Source organism: Henningerozyma blattae, chromosome 3 (genome assembly GCF_000315915.1).
Source record: "Henningerozyma blattae CBS 6284 chromosome 3, complete genome".
NCBI lineage: Eukaryota > Fungi > Ascomycota > Saccharomycetes > Saccharomycetales > Saccharomycetaceae > Henningerozyma > Henningerozyma blattae.
In genome coordinates, this window is record NC_020187.1 from 1,679,495 (window position 1) to 1,705,087 (window position 25,593).

General features: G+C 31.8%; 10 protein-coding genes across 10 annotated transcripts; 3 read left to right on the forward strand and 7 right to left on the reverse strand.

Annotated features, from left to right (window-relative positions):
• Nucleotides 1–17: 17 nt before the first annotated feature.
• Nucleotides 18–1,028, forward strand: RTT102 (Rtt102p; the record flags this gene model as incomplete). The annotated part of the gene is made up of 1 exon (XM_004179958.1): nt 18–1,028. One exon carries the CDS (start codon nt 18–20, stop codon nt 1,026–1,028), a length of 1,011 nt encoding a protein of 336 aa, XP_004180006.1.
• Nucleotides 1,029–2,802: 1,774 nt separating this feature from the next.
• Nucleotides 2,803–4,905, reverse strand: RNH70 (Rnh70p; the record flags this gene model as incomplete). Its single annotated transcript, XM_004179959.1, has 1 exon — nt 2,803–4,905. The coding sequence occupies one exon, from the start codon at nt 4,903–4,905 to the stop codon at nt 2,803–2,805; it is 2,103 nt and encodes a 700-aa protein (XP_004180007.1).
• An 892-nt stretch (nt 4,906–5,797) lies between these two features.
• DYN3 (dynein light intermediate chain) lies at nt 5,798–6,604 on the reverse strand (the record flags this gene model as incomplete). Its single annotated transcript, XM_004179960.1, has 1 exon — nt 5,798–6,604. The coding sequence occupies one exon, from the start codon at nt 6,602–6,604 to the stop codon at nt 5,798–5,800; it is 807 nt and encodes a 268-aa protein (XP_004180008.1).
• A 446-nt stretch (nt 6,605–7,050) lies between these two features.
• Nucleotides 7,051–8,586, reverse strand: ADE4 (amidophosphoribosyltransferase; the record flags this gene model as incomplete). Its single annotated transcript, XM_004179961.1, has 1 exon — nt 7,051–8,586. One exon carries the CDS (start codon nt 8,584–8,586, stop codon nt 7,051–7,053), a length of 1,536 nt encoding a protein of 511 aa, XP_004180009.1.
• An 884-nt stretch (nt 8,587–9,470) lies between these two features.
• Nucleotides 9,471–11,648, reverse strand: ATM1 (ATP-binding cassette Fe/S cluster precursor transporter ATM1; the record flags this gene model as incomplete). The annotated part of the gene is made up of 1 exon (XM_004179962.1): nt 9,471–11,648. The coding sequence occupies one exon, from the start codon at nt 11,646–11,648 to the stop codon at nt 9,471–9,473; it is 2,178 nt and encodes a 725-aa protein (XP_004180010.1).
• Nucleotides 11,649–12,049: 401 nt separating this feature from the next.
• YME2 (Yme2p) lies at nt 12,050–14,596 on the reverse strand (the record flags this gene model as incomplete). The annotated part of the gene is made up of 1 exon (XM_004179963.1): nt 12,050–14,596. The coding sequence occupies one exon, from the start codon at nt 14,594–14,596 to the stop codon at nt 12,050–12,052; it is 2,547 nt and encodes an 848-aa protein (XP_004180011.1).
• Nucleotides 14,597–15,211: 615 nt separating this feature from the next.
• UBP15 (ubiquitin-specific protease UBP15) lies at nt 15,212–18,955 on the forward strand (the record flags this gene model as incomplete). The annotated part of the gene is made up of 1 exon (XM_004179964.1): nt 15,212–18,955. The coding sequence occupies one exon, from the start codon at nt 15,212–15,214 to the stop codon at nt 18,953–18,955; it is 3,744 nt and encodes a 1,247-aa protein (XP_004180012.1).
• A 465-nt stretch (nt 18,956–19,420) lies between these two features.
• On the reverse strand, nt 19,421–20,317 carry CAB4 (putative pantetheine-phosphate adenylyltransferase; the record flags this gene model as incomplete). Its single annotated transcript, XM_004179965.1, has 1 exon — nt 19,421–20,317. One exon carries the CDS (start codon nt 20,315–20,317, stop codon nt 19,421–19,423), a length of 897 nt encoding a protein of 298 aa, XP_004180013.1.
• Nucleotides 20,318–20,603: 286 nt separating this feature from the next.
• Nucleotides 20,604–22,544, forward strand: CWC22 (U2-type spliceosomal complex subunit CWC22; the record flags this gene model as incomplete). Its single annotated transcript, XM_004179966.1, has 1 exon — nt 20,604–22,544. One exon carries the CDS (start codon nt 20,604–20,606, stop codon nt 22,542–22,544), a length of 1,941 nt encoding a protein of 646 aa, XP_004180014.1.
• Nucleotides 22,545–22,906: 362 nt separating this feature from the next.
• Nucleotides 22,907–24,145, reverse strand: SCW10 (putative family 17 glucosidase; the record flags this gene model as incomplete). Its single annotated transcript, XM_004179967.1, has 1 exon — nt 22,907–24,145. One exon carries the CDS (start codon nt 24,143–24,145, stop codon nt 22,907–22,909), a length of 1,239 nt encoding a protein of 412 aa, XP_004180015.1.
• Nucleotides 24,146–25,593: the final 1,448 nt, after the last annotated feature.

The window sequence follows — 25,593 nt, forward strand, 5'->3', positions numbered from 1 at the left end:
GCATGGCTTTATAGTGTATGATCTATAACAGCAATATGTCAAGCATGCAAGCTCTTTTTGAAAAAGTTAATAAGAATTCATCTGAATTGTCCATTTCTTGGAGATTTGAAAATCATACATTTTCTACTAGATCAGCAAATGAAGATAGCAGTAACTTAACTAATGATGACAATTTAAAAAATAATATGAGCAGTCTTACCAATTTAGAATATGCTAATAATACTAGTAACTCTACAACTGGGATAAGTATTGATGATGAAGAAGATGAAGATGATGAAAAAAAGAAATATTCGAAATTCATTATTAAAGCTTGGCTACCAAATAAACCAACCGACTTAAGTACATTTAATGATGGTGACGTTGAGGAATACTTCGATTTAAATAAATTTGATAGAAATAAAAAAGTTGTCAAGGATGCTGAAAATGAAAAAGAAATTAACGATTTGAGAGGAGCTATGCGTGGTAGTGAATCGATTCCAGGATTCTCCTCATCTTCAAACGACAATAACTCTTCAAGTAATAAAGATACAGGGAAAATGGAACAAAATGCTAGTGTAAATACAACAACAAATACATCCGATATTAATCCAGAGGTGGAAACAACAACTAACAATGAGAAATCAACCGATGACATAGTCATGAAGGAAAAAGAGGATATAAATATGGAAGACAAAGACAAGAAAGACATAATTATGGAAGTAAAGGGGCAAGAAACTTTAGAATTGGAGGGGAAGGAGAAGGAAAAGACTAATACGGAGAACAAAGATCAAATGGAACTGAAAATTAAGGATTTAAAGGATGACATAAACATGGAAGAAAAAGCAGACGTAGAAATGAAAGATCAAGATGATGTAGAACAATCTAAAGAATCTATATCTGAAAAACCTTCCAATGAAGCCAATGCTAATGAAGAAGTAGAAAATAAGATGCCAGAACAACTTCCTACTGATGAACCACTAGCCGCTGCTGAAAATTCTAACATTGAGGCGAAAAGTGTAGACGCAGATGGGGATATTAATATATCATAATAATTGAATCATTCCCTCAGGCATGACCACTTTGTAATATAAATACTTAATCATATGTATATTCCGTATATTTTAATACAATAAAATTTACATTCATTGGAATACTGTCTTCGTAACTTAAAAAAACTCAGTGCAATATCCTTTCATTGGCTCTTAATGTTATTCAATATAGATATATAAGTTGGAAGAAATTAAAGGTGTTGACTCTTAGTTGTGAAATATACAAATAAAAGAGATGAACAGAGAGTGAAGCGAAAAAAATTTAAAATATATAAAAAAAAACTATATAATCGATGTGAACATGGTTACACAATAATAAAAAATCGGAGACACTACTATATAGATGCTGTGTGCAAGGCGTAAATTCGAATAATGGTTACAAGTCCTTGATAATCTGAGTTATTTCAAATCGCTGGGATTCTCTCCTGAGTAATAAACAATAAAATAACATTCTTAGTCGTAGATTATTGTAATAATGTCTGCGCTACTTAGACATTCTGGTGCGCCTTTACTATCTGAGCTTGATTGCTCCTTAATAGACTCACGCCTGAAATTTGTATATTTCAATCTGACGGTATAATAAATCTCTATTTCTGTGGTGAAATAGGTACTTGCTAGACTCTAAAGTAAGTTAAATCTTGTGGTTAATATGGTCCATTATATGACGATAATGGTAAATCTCTATATTAAGCCACCGAATGCTGCAAAGAAACTGGCTCTTTAAGCAGCTACAATCAAAAGGGGGGTTCTGCTCCTCTGATTCACCTAGGCATACACTGTATTATTCTTTGATACATATTTTTTAGCGTGCGAATCAAAAAGGTAACAAGTGGTCACTAATGCTTTATTAGAAGATTGTAATCGTAAATAACTAGGTACTACATCTACTGTCAACTATATCCGGAGCCAAAATACATAATCAGAAACTCTTTCACCCTTGGAAAGCTTAGGTCCACTAAAAAACTTTGCTCTATAATGACCATCTAGGAACTTCCTCTAGCTAACGTACCTTCTCTTAAAATACATTGTGAATGGTTCCCACATTACAAATATTGCATTTGACGCTAATATAAACAAAGACCATATACTGTGGTATCCTAGGTGTTTTTGAATAATTTAGAATAATGTTGATAATTAATCATAATCAAGTGTAGTTCTCTCTAAATTTTCATTCAAAATAATGATTGAAACAATTGAGTATTAGAATGTATCTAAAGGAGAATACTAATATAAACCAATTGTGAGCAACATTAAAGCAACTCTAAGTATGTTCAACAATATGATACACATCTAGTAATTGCATAATGCACTGCTGAAGTTAAAAAATCTAATTGCAACAACAATACAAAAATTAAAAAGTATTAACAGCAGAATTTTTTTGGAAAATGATCTTTTTTATAGTTGAAATATTAGAACACGACGCCTGAATTTTTTGAAAAATTAATTCGCTGTCCTTGTTGCAAATTTTTGTTCCGGCAATAACAAAAATTAATGGTGAGGATTTTTTATTAAAATTAGTGGTATATCACATATGCATACTATAGAATAAATAAAAATAAAAAAGACTAAAAGGAAATGTAAGAAAAACTAAAATAAAGTGAGCAGATAGAATGATTCTGCTAAAGTGTTGTGTGTATATAAAATGAGAAAAATGAGGAGAAGTATAGGCTTGATTGTATTTTTGTAATTAGGAGAAGAGAATCATAAATATGGAAATGGCAAAAAAAAGAAAATAATAATACAAGTTGACTAATTACCAAAAATATAATAAATATCAAGTTGACAGTTGATCATTTTTAGTTTCCGTTTTGATCAAGATAGAAACTACTCCATCTCTTGCTTTCACTATAGCATCCTCTATTTCTTTATCTCGCTTTGCCCTTTCTTTTTGCTTCTCTTGCTTATTCAGATTATTTAAATCTAGCATGATTTTCATCCAATCCCTAGTATCACCACTACCAGATAACATCACAATGAGTGTACCATCTGGTGCTGTTTCATAAATTAATTCTAAACCTCTATTCAGACTATCCAATGCTTGTTTCTCATTCACATTAAGCATAGGTTTATTTATCATATCACAATTTCTCGGTTTAGCATACTCTCTTGAAAATTCTAACCCACGTAATCTACCTACAAATAAATCATATTTGTCAATATTTTCTTTAATACCATCAAATATTTCATCATCATTATTGCATCTTAATGAATCTTCAGTAGATTTTTTATGAGTTGAGTTTGAAAATTTGAATTTGGGGTTATTATCATTTAAAGTTAAGGAGCTAATTGAATATTTCGATAATCTGGTGAATAAATTCTCAGTATTAATCTGAGAGCCAAATGCCAAACCATTCAATATTTTTAATTTAACTAATTCAAGGCATGTATTAGAATCTTCAATTGAATCATGACCTAGTTTTGATTTATTTTGAATATCTTTAGAGAGAAATTCATTAGCAAGATATTTTAAAGCAGGCTTAAATGGAGGGCCAGCCTTATGATCAAAGGAGACTGCAGTATCTACAATTCTCGGATGCCTTAATTTTAAGACTCTTAAATCGCTTTGTAAAGAATGACCGATTAAAATATCATCAGAACTTATAATTTCCAATAATTTTTTTTGTACATCTTTTAATTTAGTAGTTACATTTTTTAAACTTTCTTCTGTAATACCACTATATTCAGTTAAATAATCAATGATTGGTACATCTGGCTTAACTAAAGTATCATAAACAACCGTCATATTAAAATTAATGACACTCACCCTTGTCAATACTAAACCTTCTTCAGCTTTACACATTTCACAATCTAAAGCAAATATATGAGAACCATCATGAGTAAATTTAAAAGTATCAACCCATTTATCAGAATCTTCACCTTTATTATTCATATCAGATATAAGTAATCGTTGTTCTTCAGTCAAATCAGGTGTATCTAAATGAATTGGATATTCGTTTTCAACCATCTGATCAATATTAATTAACAAATCAAAAATATTGATTTTTTTCTTCGACAATTCTAGACGGCGAGCTTCTTTTTCTTTCTTTGTTAGGCCTACATTAATAAATGCATTGTACGCAGAAAATACAGATGTTCTTGAACCTGGTGCACAAACAGCAAAATTATGAAATCCTTTAATCAATTTATTGCTTTTTAAAACTTTTAGGTGCTTTAATTTCAGTAGCTTGGTATTTTCTTCAAAGGTTGAATTTTCTGATAAATCATAATCTTTTGGTTGTAAACCAGGAACAAATAAAATAATCATTTTTTTCAAGTTTAATTTATTTTCAATTTGAGTCCATTTTGGCGCATTGTTTGTTCCATGGAATAAATATAACGTTAAATCTCGTAAATCTCGAACTGACATTCTTTTTTCAGTTAAGGTATCAGAGAATTTAATAGAAATTTGTTTATTATCTTTCTTCTTTTCTTTTTTTTTGGTTGCTAGTTGTGACTTTGGTGAAGAACTTGTACTAGTGCCAATGTTGCCAGTACTATGGTCGTTCCTAGAATGATTGTTTAGATTTATATCAGAATTCTTCAAGCCAGGTAAAGAAACTGCACTGGAACGTCTTCTCTTAGATCTAAATCCCGCACCAAGGGTGGACAATTCATCAGTACCTGTAATAACAGCAGTCATATTTTTAAGCTCGTCATTTTCATCACCAGGTAACGATTTTCTTAACGATGCCACTATCTCTTCTTTACTGGCCATATCTTGTGTAATACTTAACCTTGCAACGCGTGAATCTACTGTTACATTTTCATCAATTGCCAATTTTATACCCATATGAGGTCCAACATCCATATCATATTTTTTTGAACTCATCTGGTCTTTTGATCTATTATTAGATCTATATCTCTTAACATGCGTCATTGGTATTTTAACGTGCTACGCTTTTATTTTTTATTCTTTTGTTTTTTTATTGTTATTTTTGTAATTTTATTTTTTTTGGAAATATTTAATTAAATATTAATTGATAAATTCGCTATTCAAATGAAGTAAAACGAATATTTTTTTTATTGTTAATGTTATTTCTCTCTTCTAAGTTTTAATAGCAAAATGGGGTGATTACGTGAACAAATATATATATTACAAATATCTAATCCTTAGATTTCAATTTCCAAACCAACTAGCTTATAAATTTTAATTAATTATTACCAACCACAATGAAATAATGAGCTTCGATCTTATTTTACCTAGACAAAAAGAAAAAAATTACAATAGACAAAAAAAGTTTTAAAGATCAAACAAATGATCCCCAAATCTAAAAAGAATTCTCAATAATTAACATATTATCAACAAAGTGTTTAACTAAAATTAGTCACCATTCCTAATGAAAAGTAGTTTAATCCATTACTTGCATTACCATTAATTTGTTGTTATTTCGGTAATTCGTAATTCATCCATTACTTAGGATCAAAAATTTGATTGAGTTTCGAATTATGATTTTCCGCTTTGCAAAATTCCGAGATCACAAAATTGTTAGTGACGCAAAATAATTACTGTCATGTCTAGAGGTAATTAATCATATTGTCTTGAGATTTAAATATTATTAATTAAAATTTAGCTTTGGTTTTAACGTTAGATAATTCAAAAAGATGTGATAATTGTTCTTGTGTATTGAGTATTGCAGAATAGTCTAGATCGGATGTTACATTATGTTTTGGTGTAGGTATTTCCAAGGAAGTTGAAGACAACGGGATGGTTTTAATATAGTAAGTTTCAAATTCGGGAGTTAAGACAGATGGAGGATCAAACTCCTCTTCTAAAACTTTAATAAGACCAGGTGTGTCTTTATTTTTGGAATAAGAATAGAAGAGGAGTTCACCATCTCGGGGGTAGTCGATTCAATACAATTAGTCAAGACAGCTTGAGCAATACATTGATGTTTAGCATGCGATTCTGTAGTATCTATATATATTAGAGATGCATTGAATTTCAAGCATAAAGAGCGTAAAGTTTGTTGAATGAAATTCATATGACTAAAACTCCAAAGGCCAAAATTCCTTTGTAATGAATACATATGCTCTGAATTGACAGTCCATAGGGTAAATTCGTATGTTTTATGCTTATTAAATTCTTCGATAGTTTTAAAAGTAGATTTGATTTGATTCAACCAACATGACTGGTCACCAATGGACCAATCAAGTAAAACCCACCATTGTATCGATGTTTCGTCTGTATCTTTTAACAATAATGATAGTGTTTCTAATTCTTGAGTGTCTAATGGATGCTTAATTGAGTAAAATTCAGTTTGTAGGATTAGGTTATTGGCAACTACTAGGTCTTTGCCTTCTATGTTATTAGTAGCATGTATTTCATCGTCTATAATATTTTGTTCGTAAACCAAGGATGTAGAATTATATCCAAGAGTATCCAAATAATTTAAAGTAGCTCCACCCGGTTTAAAACAGCATTCCAAAAAAGTTTGTAAAGTATCGTTATTTGGTGTACAAATTATTGTTATTTGATTTTGAATATTATTTTGTTGATTGGCTAATCCACTTTCTTTTAAAAATTGTTCAAACGAATTTATAGATTCTTCATTTATTGACTCATTATTGGATTGCATAATATAATCACTTTCTGTAAGGCATTTGCCCGTAATAGTTCATCTAATACTTACATTAAGATTGCTCTCTCTTTTTTTTTTATTTAATTATCAGTTACTAAACGCGTATCTTAGAAAAATAACAATGCTAATGAATAAATTAAAACTATGTAGATACTCCATTAGAATATTTAACCCAGTAAGATATATAAAAAAAAAAAGTTAAATATATGTCCTATTAGCGTGTATATTCGTGTATAAAGATTAAATGCTTTTTAAAAGATACATAAGGTTTGCCAAGTTAAATTAGTTAATACAGTAAAAAAAAAAAAAAAGTAATAACAAAGATAAATAGTGAATGATGAAATGAATAGTACGATAATCCAAATAAAATAAAATGTAAATCTATGGGTAAAGAAAATACAAAACAAAATCGACAATAATGAGGAAATGAAATAATGAAATGACTAATATTGTTCAGCGATATTGTATATTCCAATATCACCTTCACAATGCTTACCAGATTGAGAATTAGCTCTAATCTTGTGAGATTTTTCTAGTTCCCTTAGATAACCATCTTCTACCCCTGTTACGTAATTACCCGTGAAAACACCATCTTCGAAATGCTGGATTTCGCTTGTCTTGCAACATTCCACCAAATCTTCTAAAGTTTGATAAATAACTTTATCACAATTAATAGCTTCAGCAACTTCTTCATCTGTTCTATTAAAAGCAATTAAATTAGCAGTATCGGTTAAATCAATACCATAAATATGATTGTATCGTATTGGTGGTGCAGCAGATGCGAAAAATACTTTTCTTGCACCAGATTCTCTCGCCATATTTACAATTTCTTTAGAAGTAGTACCTCTAACGATTGAATCATCAACAATCAAAACGTTTTTATCTTTAAATTCGGATTCCATTGGGTTTAACTTCCTTCTTACAGAAGTCAATCTTTGTTCTTGGTTTGGCATGATGAAAGTTCTACCTACATAACGATTTTTTACAAAGCCCTCTCTATAAGGTTTCCCCAATGCAGAAGCACATTGTAAAGCACATGTTCTTGCAGTATCAGGAACTGGTATAACCACATCAATTTCATCTGGTGACATTTTAGATTTAATATTTTCAGCCAATTTTGTACCCATTTCAATACGAGTACGATAAACAGAAATCCCATCTAAAATACTATCTGATCTTGCAAAATAAACATATTCAAATAAATCTGGTCTATAAGAATTCATTGGGACCACTTGTCTAAATTCAGGTTTTTGTTTATTACAATCTCTTGGAATAATAACAGCTTCACCCGGTTTTAAATCTCTAAATTTGGAAAAGTTATGTGCTTTCAACACAACACTTTCTGAGGCTAACATATAATCTATAGTTCCATCTTTGTTTTCTCTTTCACCAAATAAAAGTGGTCTAATACCATTTGGATCTCTAAACCCAAACAGAGCAAACCCTGCCAACATACCAATGCATGCATAACCACCACGGCACAAACGATATACACCTTCCAATGCATGAAATACATCATCATTGGTGACTCTATATTTGTTGAATCTTTCTAATTCAGCAGCAAATATGTTTAACAATAATTCAGAGTCACTATCGGTATTAATATGACGATGGACATCTTCATCCATATATCTACTTAAAGCCAAAGTGTTGACTAGATTACCATTATGTGCCATACTAATACCATATGGGCTATTGACATAAAATGGTTGCGCTTCAGATTTAACAGCAAGACCTGATGTTGGGTATCTTAAATGAGCAATCCCCATCGACCCTAATAACTCCGGAACACGGTTCTCCGTGAACACTTCTCTAGCCATACCATTACCTTTACATTGGTAGATTCTTCCACGAGGACCACAAGTGGTGATCCCAGCAGCATCTTGACCTCTGTGTTGTAAAAAGATACAACCATCACAAAGTTCAGGAGCTACAGTTGCTGCTTGATCACCTAAAGCTATACCTAATATACCACACATTTTGGGCTACTTGTCTTTGTTAATACTTGAAAACTATTTATATGGGCAGTGTAGTGATTACTAAGTTTTACAAAAAAAACCTTAATCGTTTTTCAAATATCCACGTATATCTAAAATAGATTATCTTCTAACCCAATCACTTTCTTATATATTAATGAAATTTTAAATTTTGGTATTTTGTAAATTAGGAGATTAACTAGAAAAAAAAAAAAAAAATAAGAATAAAATAAATTAGGAATAAAAAGAAATATAACAAACAAACAAAGCTGACTCGTAAAATTCTTGTGCTTCCCAAACACTAACAAGATTGATTGACATCTATATTCCCTTTCAAAAAATTCAAATAAAAATATTGATGTTCATCAACAATCATAATCCAGCTGGAATTTTAGTAAACTTGATAATGTTGTGTATTAATTTACTCGATCGGTTTTTCATCTCGGATAAATCTTATCAACTTTTCGTGTGACTCGGAGGGCCGAAGTCAAAAATTTCCCTAATATCAAAAAAGTATCAACAAATCAAGGCGTTGTAAAACTAGTCAATGAGAAGTTTAATGGGTTAGGTTGTCTTCTTTGTAGCATTGAGGCTTGTGTCCAAGAAAGGGGAACAAATAAGACTGGATTAGTATGAAGTTAGTTTGGTGGAAATAGCAAGATGGCTGCAGACGTGGAGCTGCGCGCTATTATTGGTGGGCTAATTAGTTAATTAATAATTGAATATATAGATCATGTTTGAACTGGTGGTTTACATATATTACTTATTTAGACTGTTCTATATAGTTCCTTCGTAAAGTTTGTCAGATAGGGGGAGCATTGGTGCGTAAATAGGGTACAGAAACGATGAGAAGAACTCGCCGGGCCCGTGCCAGTTATTTGTTTGCCTTATGAAGATTGATTGATTGGGTTAGATTGATGTGCCACTTCAAATTCTTCTTCGATTTGTAATTCTTCTTCTAGTAAGTCTAGATTCTCTTGTATGTTCCATAATTCTTTGTATAAAGACCCAGATCTTGCAAGCAGTTCTGAATGTTTACCCTCTTCACGGACGGTACCTTCCTGTAAAACAATAATCTTATCTGCATCAGCAATGGTTCTTAATCTATGAGCAATATACACACTTGTTCTTGAACCCTTCTTAAAATTTTCGTTTATAGTTTTCAAAAGGGCCTGTTCAGTGTGAGTATCCAATGCACTAGTAGCCTCATCAAAAAACATGATATCTGCATCTTTTAAAAGTACACGAGCAATAGCTAATCTCTGTTTTTCACCCCCACTAATCATTAGTCCACGCTCCCCCACAATAGTTTCTCTACCTTGTGGTAATTTCACTAGCAATGGTCCTAATTGTGCCTTATTAATAACTTGTGTAATCTCATCGTCTGAAGCGCCAATACGGCCAAATCGAACATTTTCCCAAATGGTATCATTAAATAGCGGAGTATCTTGTGGAACAACACCTATAACTTTTCTTAAAGAATCAATATCATACTCTCTTGCGTCAACACCATTGACCAAGATACGGCCCTCTTCAGGATCGTAAAATCGGAATAATAATTTCAAAATAGTAGATTTACCACTCCCAGAAGGTCCCACAATGGCAGTCTTTTGGCCCGATTCTATCTGAAAGCTTGCATTCTTTAAAATCTTACGCTGTTTATCATAGCCAAATGTCACATTTTCAAAACGAATCGTCATTGGCATATGTCCCTTTTCAGCAAGCATCAAAGGTTTTTCTACATTTTTAATAATTATTGGATTTTTCTTCAATTGGAAAAGATATTCCATATCGATCAATGATTGTTTTAATTCCCTGTAGACACTACCCAGGAAATTTAATGGTACAGATAATTGGAATACCAATTGATTGATTAAAACTAAATCACCGACAGTTAAATTACCACCTATAATACCCGTACAACCCATGTACATCATAACTGTTAAAGCAGAAGTAAAAATTAAATTTTGGCCAGAGTTTAAGAATGCCAATGATTGTGCTACCTTGATTTGAGAGTCCCGGTATTGCGATAATGTTTTATGATATTTTTGCGCTAAATACTCTTCATTATTGAAATATTTAACAGCTTCAAAATTAATTAAAGAATCTAAGGCAATGCTTGCACCTTTATTATCAGCTTTATTGGCTTGCCTTCTGAATTTTGTTCTCCATGCTGTAGTTTTAAAGGTGAAAATAGAATATAATAACATTGTAGTGAATGTTATAGCGGCAAATGAGGCACCAAATTGATAAGTTAAAATACCACAGACAACAGATATTTCAAATGTGATCGGTACAATATGAAAGACCATAGCATTCAAAACATAGCTGATACCTTTAGTACCTCTATCCATAGCTCTAGTTAATCCTCCAGTTTGTCTACTCAGATGCCATCCTAGATCAAGTTTCATTAGATGCTGGAAGGTTTGTAAGGATATCTTTTGAATGGCATTCTGAGCAACTTTGGCAAAGACTGCATTTCTAACTTCACCAAACAATACTGCACCAAATCTAGTTAAACCATAACATATAATAGTTAAACCAATAGCAGCTGGTAATGCAATAGTTGGATCAGACCAATCTACATTCATGTCATCAACTGTTTTTTTGAAAAAAAATGGAACTTGAACATTAAGCAGCTTAGCACTAATTAATAATAATAATGCGATTAAAACTCGAATTCGAACTTTATTATCACCTTTAGGCCAGATATATTTTACCAAATCTCGTATGATCTTCAATTCAGTTATAGTTGGTGCTTTTGAATTAAGTTTAGATTTCGCTTTTATTGTTGTCTCGCTATTAGATTTAAGTGATTTTATCTTTGATTCTTCTGTTTTTGGGTTAGTTGTAGTAGTTTTCAATTGAGAAGGTTTTTCTATCAGTAATGTTTTTAATGAACTAAAATTTCTGAAACCAATTGTTATTGGAGTAATATTTTGAGACAATATTTGACTTCTTATATTTTTTGATAATATTCTAAATTTAATGGGCTGTCTGTTTAATGTCTGCTTACCTAACGACAACATGAGCTGAGGTGCCCCTAAGGGCTTCAAGAAGATCATTAGTTGACTAAATTAATTAAAGACCTTCTGAGATTCTAATTGAAGTTAATTGACGAGATGTTTGGAGTAATGCTCATTTTTTTATATGACATAAAGTTGTGTAATTGACGCAATTTCTTTTGAAATACAGTGCATCACGGTTTTTTTTTTCAAATTAGTTTTCGGACCTTCGTAAGATTTCAAAAATTAACCCATTTTATTGGGTGTTGAATTAAAAGGGAAAAATATGTAGTCATGGCAATAAAACTAACTAGTAATGTAATATGTTAAATTTAAATAGAATGCATTTGAGCAAACATAATATATAGATATTTACATGTTCACTGTCATAAATAAGAATATTTTCAAAAGGAAAAAAATATAAAGATAATAACACATTTCAATAATCGTTGCAAATGCTATCATTTCTTTGGCTTAGAAAGATTTTTAATTTCAGCCTCACAATCGTTAATCACTTGGTTACTCAAAACAATCTTCCCAGAAAGATATTGTAGACGTGGTTTAAAGAGTTTTTGATCTGGAACTTTTGATAAGGGCTTCAATTCATCTTCCCAATTTTTAATTCTTTTAGTTTCAAATGCAATAACTTTTAATAGGTATCTTGTCTTTAAAATTTTGGATAAGGTTTTATCTGTAACTAAATAGAAAAATGCAGCTCTGTATAGAGGTTTGGCAGGTCGAATTTCTTTTAATACACCTCTATCTCTTGAAACAGTTACCAATCCACTATTTTCTAATTCAATGATACCCAGTTCTGGTGCAGATTTGAACAATGGTTTGAAAATAATTTTATCGAATGAAACAACGGAATTTTCACTTAACATTTCAATTAATTCCCAGGCTTGTGCACTTTTGACACCATCCACGCTATCGCTTAGAAAGATCTGTGTGATTTGCTCTGCAGCTTGTTCAACCATTTTATCTAATGCTTCGCTAGGTTCTTCCCCTGACTTTACACGACGAACAAATGCTTGTAAGTCCAGCATTCTCCCTCCCAGTGGTTCTAAAGCATTATCAATCTCATGGATATCTTGTTCACTTAATGCAGTTAATTTTGAACCTTCTTCCGAATTATCAGTATTATCAGCACTCTCCTGCTTTTTTTCATCAACGTTTTCATTTCCAGGGACTGGAACAGTAAATTTATCCTTTAATTGAGATAATACATAACCTCTTGAATTTTCTTTTGAAGCATCTGATAATACCAAAGTTTTAAAGACAGTATTTGGTAAAGATTCGGCTAACTGTTGATTGCATGCAACTGTCTCCGTTAAGAAAATAACATGAGCAATGTTCATTTGAACTAACATAGAAGCCCAATCCGATAATTCCTTATAAATAAATCCATTGATTTCTGATCTACCTTCGAACCTATCAATGATAACTACAGGTTTGGCTTCAGGATGTTGTTGTAGATAATCTTCCTCTTTAATATTAATCTCATTAGAATCCTGTGTTATGATAGGCTTATAATTTTTTAACGCAATACGTCTGATAGATGCTAATGAGGTAGTTAGCATGCTTCTGAATTGTGATTCTTTTGTTTCAGATAAACCACTCTTCTGACCAGTCAAACCTTGAACAGTTAAATCAATGATACTAGTGAATGAATTAAACCATGGGAAAATTGGGAAATATCCTAATTGTGTTGCAGCATTTCTTAAAAATTTTGCATCAGTTCTTGATTTAATTAACTTATCACAATCAAGATATAACATATTTTCGCGATCACTTAAAGTATGGCGCACGACCAATTCATGCTTTCCTGAGCCTCTTGGGCCACGAATGATAACGAATGTATTATTATTTTCCTCTAACCACATTTTTAAATCGTTTACTTTTTCCACACGGTCATCCCAAAGATGTTTCTCAAGGCTCTTAGAGTCTTCTAATCTCCAATATCCTCTTAAATTAGACATGGTAGAAGAAGTAAATTTTCTTAATCTTTTCACGAGAACATTATCTTTTGAAATTGAATATTTATGGGTGATTTTTTGTTCAATTGAGAATTCTCTAATGGGTTCGAAAATCAAAACTGCTAGAATAGAAAATAAAGCAATTAATACGGGAATTGAAATTCTACTATGATTTACAAAAAAATTTCTTAAAATATGGCCTTTCTCAACTTCTTTTTCATATTGGATGTGAACTACTGTGTTGTGAATTTCCATTCCTGAAACACAATTCTTGGCACATATGGCACCCCTGAGGGATCTATACTTCACCTTTGCGTGGTTTGTAGTTGAATCAACAGGAAAAATATCCAAAATAGTTCCATATCTTCTAAATAATGAGTATAACTCTTCTTCTGTCAATGCAGGGCCTTGAAATTTTACATCAATTACTGTAGAAGGCAGTCTCTTCAAATCTTCGATCCAAGGCTTACCTTTTACCGGAAATGCTGTGGCCTTTGTTAAAAATGATAAAATAGATTTCGAAGATTCTTTCGACGTGTTTTTTTGAATAGCAGTATTTATTTCAGCTTTTGTGTAGCCAAATGGAACCAAGAATACAGCAAAGACCCCGCCGTCTCTCTTAACAGGGATAGTTGATTGTAAATGCAACCCATGAATAGGATTATCGATTGGAGAAGCATAATTCTGTATCTTCTTTCTCACAGAATCTCTTGTTTGTCTAGCCAATAGTAAATTGTACCATTGAGTAGGATTCCATAGAGACGTGGCCCTTGGATATACATTGTCAAAATAAATCAAAGTTTCGCGATCAGTTTTCTGAATGACACCTGTATCTGTAGCTGTGATAGATTCACCAGCCTGTTGATCTTGTTCCTGAATATCTGTGGAGACGAAACGTTTGCTAGCAAGTTTAGCCTGAAAAAGTGTCAATGGTCCTCTAGTAAGCGATACGTTCCTCAAGATAGAGGCACTCAACACACCGAAATGATGTAAACCAATTGGACTGTAACATGCTACTCGTAAATGTAGCATTCAGAAGGGTATTATATTTGTTTGCTTTTATTTTATCTTGGCTTTTTTTCCTTTTTTCTTAGCTTGAATACGTTCTAACGATAGAGAGAATTATGGTATTTACGGCAACTCTACACTTTTCAAAATATGCTGATATTACAAGAAATTGTTTAAATGTGAGTTATTAAATGCTATAAATTATCTTATTCTTTAACGTCATTAACTTTCAAATAGTCATATGCTTGAGATCACTACACTCATCGTAATCATTATGAAACTTTAAGTTACCCTGGCTGCCGGAAAATGAATAAACCCCGTAAGCTTCGGATCCCCCTTTGAATAAAGCAAGACTCATTAGATTGTTATAAGAGAATTTAGTAGAGAGAGTGGATAATTACCGTGATTACCATTAGTGCACTGACATTTGTTGGACCTTTTGTTGGTAATATAAATCTCGTGAATCTATAGGTTGAAACAAGTTAGCAATTGACGATTTTATTCTTCCTAGAGAGCGTGTGAATATAGTGGAAATCATATTATAGATCACTAATTTAACATATATTATTGAAAAAAAAGTATAGATTTGAACCTACAATATAAACTTTATAATCTATTCTAACTATTAAAACATTCATTATGAGTCAAGACGATATTGAAGGTGCTATCCAAGAGACTGTTGATATCGGTCTAGAATTCGACGAAACATTAGCTCCGATGGGTGAAGAATGTAAGACCCTAGTAGAAGGAAGTTTCACTTGGCATATAGATAATTGGAGTTCGTTGAATAAAGACAAATATGTATCTCCGAGATATAAGATTGGAGATTTTGATTGGGATGTCTTATTATTTCCGCAGGGAAACCATAATAAAAGTTTAGCTATTTATTTGGAACCACACCCAGAAGAAAGGCCAGTTAAGAATAGTTGCGCAAATGAAAAAATGCCTTCAGATGATTCTAAAAATAATGAAAATAGAGATGATGATGGTGATGTAGACTTAATGCAAGAAAAGTCTTCAGACTCAGAAATTATTGTTGATAAGCAATCCACCGGCCAAAATGATAATGATGATGCTGAAGATAGTAGCGACCTTTCAGTAGAAATGGAACCAGTAAACCCTGACTGGTATGTTTGTGCACAATTTGCGGTAGTTATCTCAAGGCCCGGTCATGATAAAGAAACCCATTTGGTCAGCAGATCTCACCATAGATTTAATGCTACCGACACAGATTGGGGATTCTCTAATATCGTCGATCTATATCATTTAAAGAACTCTGTAAGAGGCCGTCCTTCAGGCTTTATAAATGGTGATGACTTGAATATATCTGTGTATGTTCGTGTATTAGAAGATCCAACGGGTGTATTATGGCATAATTTTATTAATTATGACTCCAAAAAAGAAACAGGGTATGTAGGTTTTAGAAATCAAGGAGCAACTTGTTATTTGAATTCTTTATTACAATCTTATTTCTTCACCAAATATTTCAGAGACTTAGTTTATCAAATTCCAACTGCTGATGAAAATCCAAATGATAGTGTTGCCTTAGCCTTGCAGAGAGCATTTTATCAATTACAGGTCTCGAATTATCCATTAGATACTCTGGAATTAACAAGATCCTTTGGTTGGGATACTGCAGAGGCGTTTACACAACATGATGTGCAAGAGCTAAACCGTATTTTGATGGATAGATTAGAATCCAGAATGAAAGGTACTAGTGTCGAAGGGAAATTGACAGACGTATTTGTAGGAAAGATGAAAAGTTATATTAAATGTGTCAATATCGATTATGAATCGTCAAGAGTAGAAGATTTCTGGGATATTCAATTAAATGTGAAAGGTTTAGAAGGTCTTGCAAATGCTTTTGAAAATTATATTGAAGTTGAATTAATGGACGGTGAGAATCAATACGCAGCACAAGATTATGGCCTTCAAGATGCCAAAAAGGGTGTCGTTTTTGAATCATTTCCCGAAGTCTTACATCTACAATTAAAAAGATTTGAATATGATTTTAATTACGATCAACTTGTTAAGGTTAATGATCGGTTTGAGTTCCCCGAAACTATTGATTTATCTCCCTACATGGATAAGGAAGTTTTAAAGAAGCAAAAAGGTCCAAACAATTATAACTTGCATGGTGTATTAGTTCACACTGGTGATATTTCTACGGGTCATTATTATGCAATGATTAAGCCAACTACTGATGACAAATGGTATCGGTTTGATGATGAAAAGGTCTGGAGAGTTACCAAAAAGCAAGTATTTGATGAAAATTTCGGTCTGAATAGGTTGCCGGAAGATACTCTACGTAAAATGACTAGAAAAGAATATCAAGATTATTTGATTGCCCGCCATACGAGTGCTTATATGTTAGTATACGTTAAGGATTTAGCAGAAAATGGAATTTTAGAGCCATCTTGCGATAAAGGTGCCCCAGAAAACGTCGTGACCACTATTCAGAAAGAAAATAAAGAGCGTGAAATAAAGGAAAAAGAATTACGTGAAGCATATTTGTATGTTACTGTGAGATTACATTCTATTAGTAACTTTATCAACTATCAAGGTTTTGACTATTCACCAAATCCACAATCAACTTTATTTGATAGTGATTTATATGATGAAAATGAATATTGTGTTACAATTAAAGTTTTAAGAACAACGTATATTAAAGATTTAAAGAAAAAAATTAATGAAAAATTAGGTATTCCACATGGCAAGAATGTTAGATATTGGAAAATGGCTTATCGTCATAATAGCACTTTACGTTTAGAAAAACCTATAATGTCAGATATGGAACAAAGTACCTTAGAGGATGCATTAAATAATAAGCACGAAGAAATATTGCCACCACTAGATATTTTTGTCGAGGAACCTTATTTAGAATTATCCTTCTTAAATAATCTAAAAGTACAGAAAGTTTATCCTGATGTTAAATTAACAAATGACTTCATTAAAAAATTAAGAACCAAAATTTCATCTGATATTAAAACTGAAGATATGCCTGATATTCAAGATGTCGAAACATATTCTATATTGTTTGTGAAAGTGTTTGACCGTCATACTCAAAGGTTGGTGGGTGCTGGTCACTTTGTTACGGAACAGTACACTGATATTAAGCATTTATCAAAAATTATTAGGAGCATATATGATATTCCAGAATCTATTTCTTTGTATGAAGAATTAGCACCTGGTAAAATTGAAAAATTACCTCATGAGGGTCAAGTTTATTCTTTAGACCTAATATCTGGTGATATAATTTCTTTTGAACTACCACATAGAGATCTACCTAAGGTATATCCAGTTCATAGAAATATCGAAGATATGTACATATTTTTGAAGTATAGAATAAAGGTTAAGTTCACAAAATCTTCCCAATTAAGTGAAGATTATGTCATTGATGATGCAGAACCAAAAACTTTTGAATTTTGGATATCTGCCTTGGCCAGCTATCATTCGTTAGCTCAGATGGTATCAAATAATTTAAATGTTGAACCAGATCATTTGAAATTATTTGTTACATATCCAAATGCAAGATATAATTTAAAGCCAAAAACCTCCTTAAGGAGTTATTTAATTAGAGATTATAATTGTGAGGTCATTCCGCCGTTTGAATATGAAGTACTATCCATTCCATTGAATGAATTAGAACACTTAATGCCTATTAAATTCTATTGGTTGAAAAATAGCTACATTCATTATCAATGTCACGAATTTAGAGTCTCTAAGAATTATACCGTGAAAGAATTTTTAGATAGAATTCAAAATAGATTAAAATTTACAGACGAAGAAAAGAGACAAATATTATTGTGGACTAATCGTAATTTTAAATTTGAAGGTGTATTATTTGAGAACAATACATTTGAGGAAATCGGTAAGTTAGGTTACTTATTTGGTAGGATTCTACCTGATGAGTTGGCCTTAGTTAAGCAGTACGATGAGCAAAATTCCCGAGTTCCTGAAAATAGCCTGGATGATAACGTACAAACGAAAGCGAATAATGAAAATGTCAATTCTTTATTGGATCATAATTTGTTGCCTGGACGTCTGGTATTGGTTGAACAATATTTTAAAGATATTGAAAACAGGCATGGTATTTCGTTTTTTTTCAATTTAATTCCTGAAGAAAACTTCGTTGATACAAGAACTCGTTTGCATGCTAAATTTGGTCTTGGTCAAAAGGAATTTTCTAAAATCAAACTGGCAATTTCTTATACAACTCCTACAGGTAGTATCTTCAAATCTTTATCCAGCTACACTGATGAAGAATTAAAAAAGATTGTATTATACAACCTAATGTCTAATCTAGATTATATATTTATGGACCATCCGGATAGATTAAGATCACATACTACTCATGATAGGCCAATGGTAATTAAAAACTAGATTTTTGGTCAAAGAATGATTTTTTAAGTTGTTACTCTTTGCTCTCTCCCTGTCACCTTTTTTTACAGCAATCTCCATCAATTCTTTTAACGTATTTCGATTTTATCGTATCGGTTATTCATTTTACCTATATAAATTATAAAAATAAATACATAGCAAGTTAGTATGTCTCATACTGGTTACCTGTTTTGTTTTTGACAGAGCTATGGTTTACAAAATGTGTTTATATCATACCTGCATCACTTTCCTACCTAAGTGAACTTTACTTAAAAAAAGCAATCTATATATTTTGAAGTCATATTGCTAGTTTTAAAAGACATTAACCAATTTTAAAAAGAAAAATGTGAACGATATTATCTACTATGTATTGATATAGTCATGAAGTATATTTATATATTAGATAGTAATAAGTTAAAGGATAATCGTAAGGATCTAACCATTATAGAAAAAATTTCCTAAGTAATTTCACTTCTCTCGTAGTTCTATAAGCTTTTGTCTGATACTAGTACTACTTAATTTTTCCTGCCAATTATTATGCTCATCTCCACCGAGAACATCTACAATATAAATCTCTAATTCAGACATGCCTTTTGCAACTCTGGCGTCATTAACGATTTTTGATCCTTTTAATGTTTCTTTACTAATTAGTAGACATTGAATTTCTTCAAACTTTAAAGTTGGGCCACAAACATCTCGCAAGGGATATATTTCAACTTTTAATGATGGCTTAATTTTCCTTAGAAATTCTGTTACATACTTACATCTAAATTCGTAGCTTTGTAAAACTTCTTTAAACTTTTTATTCTTTAATAATTCTTGATCTGTCACACCTACTACTAACCTTTGTGTTGTTAGAAATGCTGCAACACTAAGTAAAATTTTATGGCCATCGTGTAAATGATCAAAAGTGCCGCCTATCGCACTTATCTGGTATTTATTCATATCTGGTGATATAGGTTTGTTTGATAATTCAGGTAATTCAATTAGCGGAAGATCAAAAATTCGAACCTCTTTTGTATGGCTAAACAAGGGTTTTAATTCTATACGAGGGATATAAATTATTTGAGAGTCTAAGATGTCGTCATACTCATTCTTGTCATCCTTATTGAAAAATACGTTTACATGAGTAAGAAATTTATTGTTTCTAGTCAAAATATCTCTAAATTTACCATAAAGATCACCTAAGATCAATTCTAAGAATTCAGAATTTCTAATTTTCTCATTTAATAATAAAACAATTTCATCATTGGCACTATCGTTATCTTTATTAGGTAAGCAATCAACAACTATATCTATCACTCGATCAAATTTTTTAAGATCCAATTGTGAAAGTTTTTCTAATACAATTCCAACTTTAACCATAATAAAATAATATTTTAAATGTGAGATATGTTATATAGTAATATAATATGTATGCTTTCTATTTTTGAAGGTGTTTTTTTTTATCATTTTTTAATAATGCATTTATTATCCCCCAGATTATGAATATTTCCAAATGCGAATTCTTAATTCATCGGCTATTTAAAGATTTAAATATTAAAATATTTTGTCTTTAAATTTTCATAGAGAGTAATAATATTAAAAAAAAATTGCGATATTAATTAAGTAATTGTAAGTTAAAACATCCAAATATTGCTATTCTTTGGTTATGCCTGAACCTCCTGTCAAGAATACTAACAATAGATTGGATTTAGAATCGCAGGAGAAAAATTGGAATGCGCTTAAATCTCATATTAATGAAACAATATATAATTTGACTGAGCATAGCCTTATAGATTCTTTAGAGAGACTCTTACAGGTAAATTTTATTATTGGTGAACAGATTCTTATACATTCGATAGTAGAATCTATTAAGCTGGGCGACAAAGGTAAAGTTTTAGGAGCATTGATTTATCTCCTCAACACTGAAGTGCCAGATATTATACAACAAATTTGTAATGAAATAGTAAAGCATTTTGTTTTTTCATACAATAGAAATATAAATTCTTATATTGGAAATTTTTCAAGTGCATTATCATATCTTTTTAACTATGGTATATTACATGAAGTCAATATTTTTGAAATACTTCTAATGTTAATGGAAGATATCAACCGTTCTTCATCAGACATAATAGTATCTATGATTGAAAATTGTAGTTTACGACTGCAACTAATTGATAATCTCAACTATGATCTTTTATATGAGAAAATGAGGGAACTGTTGCAAGACCCAGATAGAAAAATACGAATTTATGATAAGAGAAACTTAGAAAGACTATTTGCAATCCGTAGGGACGGGCTTTCAAAGCCAGTACAACTCATAAGTTTACCAAAGTTGGAACAGAAGGTTCACTTGGTAACATTTCAATATCTTGATTTTAACAAGGAAAAATGTGATTTAAAATTTAATTATTTTGAAGATTCTCCTGCTATCGATTTAGCGTTTGAACAAGTTAAAAAACATTTACTAAATATACTACCAACGATTGTCAAGGATGAATCTGAGAAAACAAAGTCTGAAAATGGAAATACAATGAAAAATGAATTAAATTTGCAAGATATGACAGAAAATCAAGAAATCGAGTTTAAAAAGAAAATATATTTGATATTGAAGAGCTCATTAAGTGGTGATGAAGCTGCACATAAATTAATAAAACTACAAGTACCTGATCGTAATAAGTCTAAAGTTCTTGATATAGTTATTAAATCCAGTCTTCAAGAAAGCACATATTCTAAATATTATAGTATTATATGTGAACGGTTGTGTAATCAACATAAAATATGGAAAGAATCGTTCCATGAAAATTTCCAGAAAAACTATAATGAAATTGAAGAGTTTGAGCCAAATCAATTAAGAATTCTTGGTAAATTTTGGGGTCATTTAATTTCGAGTGATTATATTGGTATGGAAATATTTCAACTTCTAATAATGAATGAAGAACATACGAATGCATCTAGCCGTATATTCCTAAAATTTTTATTCCAAGAACTAGTTGGTGAATTAGGTATAAATGAATTAAAATTAAGATTAAGTGAAGATTATATCAAGCCATTTGTAAAAGGGCTATTTCCCATGGACAAAGATAATGTTGATGATATGAAATACAGTATCAATTACTTTACGGCAATCGGATTAGGAGTTTTAACTGATGAAATGAGAGAGAAACTTCAAATCATTAAAGCAGAAGAAGAGATTAAACAAGAAAGAATACGAGCTACTTTAGAGGAAGAACAGAATGTTAAAGAGGGAGAAGGAGAAGGAGGGCAACTTATTAAAAAAGAAGAAGGAGAAGAAGTAAATATAAACATCAAAAATGAAGAAGCTATGCAAGACGAAGCAAAATATAAAACATTTGATTCATATAAGAGATGGAAAACCCATAAAAGATGTAACAGCAGATATGAAGCATCTCCCAGAAATAGACAAAGAGGTGATAGATATGAAAGAAATGGTCGTTCAAGATATGAAGGAAGTAGTAGATACAATAATAATACTAACAGTGCACGTGATAATGGTGATCGAACGGGGAGATATCAAGGTAATAAAAGATCCCGAACACCTCCTAGAGAAAGGAGAAGATCTAGAACACCTCCCAGGAATAGACAGTAACTCTTCTATTAATTTCTTACTAAAGTATCTAAATTTTATAGTTTTTATTTTAATAAATTCAATCCGAAATAGTAATTTATGTTTATATTAATTTTTAGATTAGAAAGTACTTATGTGCAAAAGTAGAAAAAGAACAAATAAAATTTAAAATATGAAATAAAAAAGTAGTTAATAAAGGAGAAAAATAAAATAAAATATAAAGGTATCGAAAACTAATCAAATATATAAGGTATATATAGGGAGTTATAGAAAATTTGAGTAAAAGTTTAGGCAAAAATTAGTTTATTACTTTAAAGTAATGTAGTTACAAAATTGATTTATGTTTATATCATTTAATAAAGAAAAGGAGCAAACTAAATCAATTATTCGCTTGAGTAAATACCGAAGTATTTTTCAACACCATATGGACCATCAGCTTTCCAGTAATCATTGAAAGTAGTGTATAAGAATACATCGTTACCACAGGTTTGAGAGATAGAGTCGATAGCATCTCTTTGGTTTTGCTTACTTGGGACAGCAACACCATAGGTTTCACCCTTTGATGGCCAACCAGTTTCAGTAATAGTAACACTCTTAGAACCACCACAAGTTGTGTAAACTCTTTGGATTTGTTCCAAAACCCATGGACCAGCATCTTGGGCAGTAGTGTATTGATCGAAGTAAGCATGAGCGTTACAAGCCATGTAATCGGAATATTGACATAATTCAGGGTTGTTGATGATGGCAATGAAAGTATCAACGGCAACAACTGGGCCAGAGTAACCGGCAGCGGATAAAGCAGCACGGGCAGTAGCAACGTATTGACCGACTTGAGATGGTGTAGCTTGACCACCGTTAACTAATTCGTTACCAACGGAAACGGTCATAACATCATCCCAAGAACCGTAAGCTTCAACAGCAGATTTGATGGCATCAACGGAACCTTGAATATCAGAGACATCATAGATACCTAAGAATAATTTTTGACCAGAAGCCTTAGCTTGCATAACGTTAGCAACTTGGTTACAGTCAGTACCATATAAACGTAAAGTAGAATAACTGTTTATAGTTTGCAAATCGGATGCAACTTCGGAGGATGACTTACAACCACCTTGGTCAGTGTAAGGAGTGTAACAAATACCTTTAGCAGAAGCTGAGAAATCACCTGAAGAAGCAGAACTTTTAGTGGAAGCAGCTTGAGTAGAAGCAGCTTGAGTAGAAGCAGCTTGAGTGGAAGCAACTGGAGAAGATTCAACTTCAGTAGAAGCTGGCTTGGTAGAGGCTTGTTGAGCAGCTTCAACAGTTTCTTCAGTGTTAGCTTGGGTAGTAGCTTGGGTAGCTTCAGTATTGGCTTGGTTGTTGTTGTTGTTGTTGTTAGAGGAACCTAAAACAACATTTTCATTTATAGCAGCAACATTGGTGGTTTCAACTTCATCAGTTTCGACGACATTGGTTTGAACGGCATTTTGTTGACCAGCAGTAACAACGACGGTAACTTGAGTGTGAACAGTAGTGGTAACAACAGCACGTTTATCCTTATGTTGATGGGCTTGTTTGGCTGGAGCAGCGACTGCGGCAGCACCTAATAAAGAGGCGGAAGCTAATAAATTGGTTAATTTCATATTTAGACAGGTTTTAAAAAGGAGTGTTTAAGTTTTAATAATGAACGTATACAAGTTGGAGGGTATGACAGACACAATTGAATTTCTAGACTAGTTTTAAAATATTATATTTTTTTTTAAGTATGAAATCTGATCAAATAATAAAATATTGATGTATTAAAAGAATGACTTGATAGTTAGGTTATTTGAAATCAAATAATTAAAAAAAAAGCAAATTATCGATGAAACTTGTTGTGCTTTGTTTGTTTTTGTAATATATAATAAGAAGTAAAAGAAAAAGGAGAAAAAATAATCAATAGATAAAAATTAAATAAACAAGGAAGAATATAAATGAATTGAAAATGAAAGGCAGAATTTAAAATGATTAAGATGAAACATCATAAAAAATTTAAATTATAAACAAAACAAACGAACCCGTAATAGAAAAGAGAAAAACGAAATGATTACGATAGACGATAATAATGAAAAAAAAACAGACAAGTCTTCTAAACTTATATATGATATTCAATGGCCATAATGGAAGAATTGAAGAAAAAAACTACATACGGCACGGCATATCACAATTGATCGAGCAAAACAACAGGCCTACTACGGTAGTATGTTATTAATTTCTCCGTTTTCTTCAACAAAATATTCTTTTGTCTTCACGTCAATTGACCCTTATTAGTTTGTAACCTCATTCATTAACTCATTCATTGAACCAATCAATCGATGGTACTAGTACTGAAATAACCGCACAGGCGTATGTAAATTATAACACACAACAAATACCCAATCAGGCTTTAAACGTCAACAACAATTTTCGTTTCTAAAGTTCTTCATATTGACTATATTGCCCAATTTTTTCAATCTTAGAATAGTTAATACTTTGGAAAACACGATATTTTCATACAAAAGCATCAACACAATTGCTACAACTATAATACTTACAAAACTTTTCGCGTCCCTTTCTAAGAGATGGCCCCAAATCCGGAAACGAAAACTTCCAAAACAAACCTCGAACAAAACTCGGCTTTTGCCCGATCTGGTCTCCCGGCGGCCATGTCCCGTTCAGGAAATTGGGCGAAAAAAGACCCCACCGCATGACACATACATACTTTTCTTCGGTTCAGAGGAAACTCGCAGGCCGTTTCTGGTAATTTGCCACTGGAAATTATAATTTACCTAGCTATTTAGTTACTTCTTTGGGGAATAGGAAACAGCGTGTCGTTTATCGTAACAGGAATGCGATTTAAGTGCCTACCTAATGTGGCTATGAGGTAGTCCGGATTAGGTCGCATAGATTCCCGAATGTGTACGGTTCCTTCCTTTTCAGGAGTAGGATGTTACTCTTGTATATTTTGCGGGTGTCTATATAGTTCCTGTTTTGGCGGGGATTACTCCAGATTAGGTATGGTTCACAGATAAATCCGTAGACAATGACTGTATTCTTGTTTACCTTTTGAGCC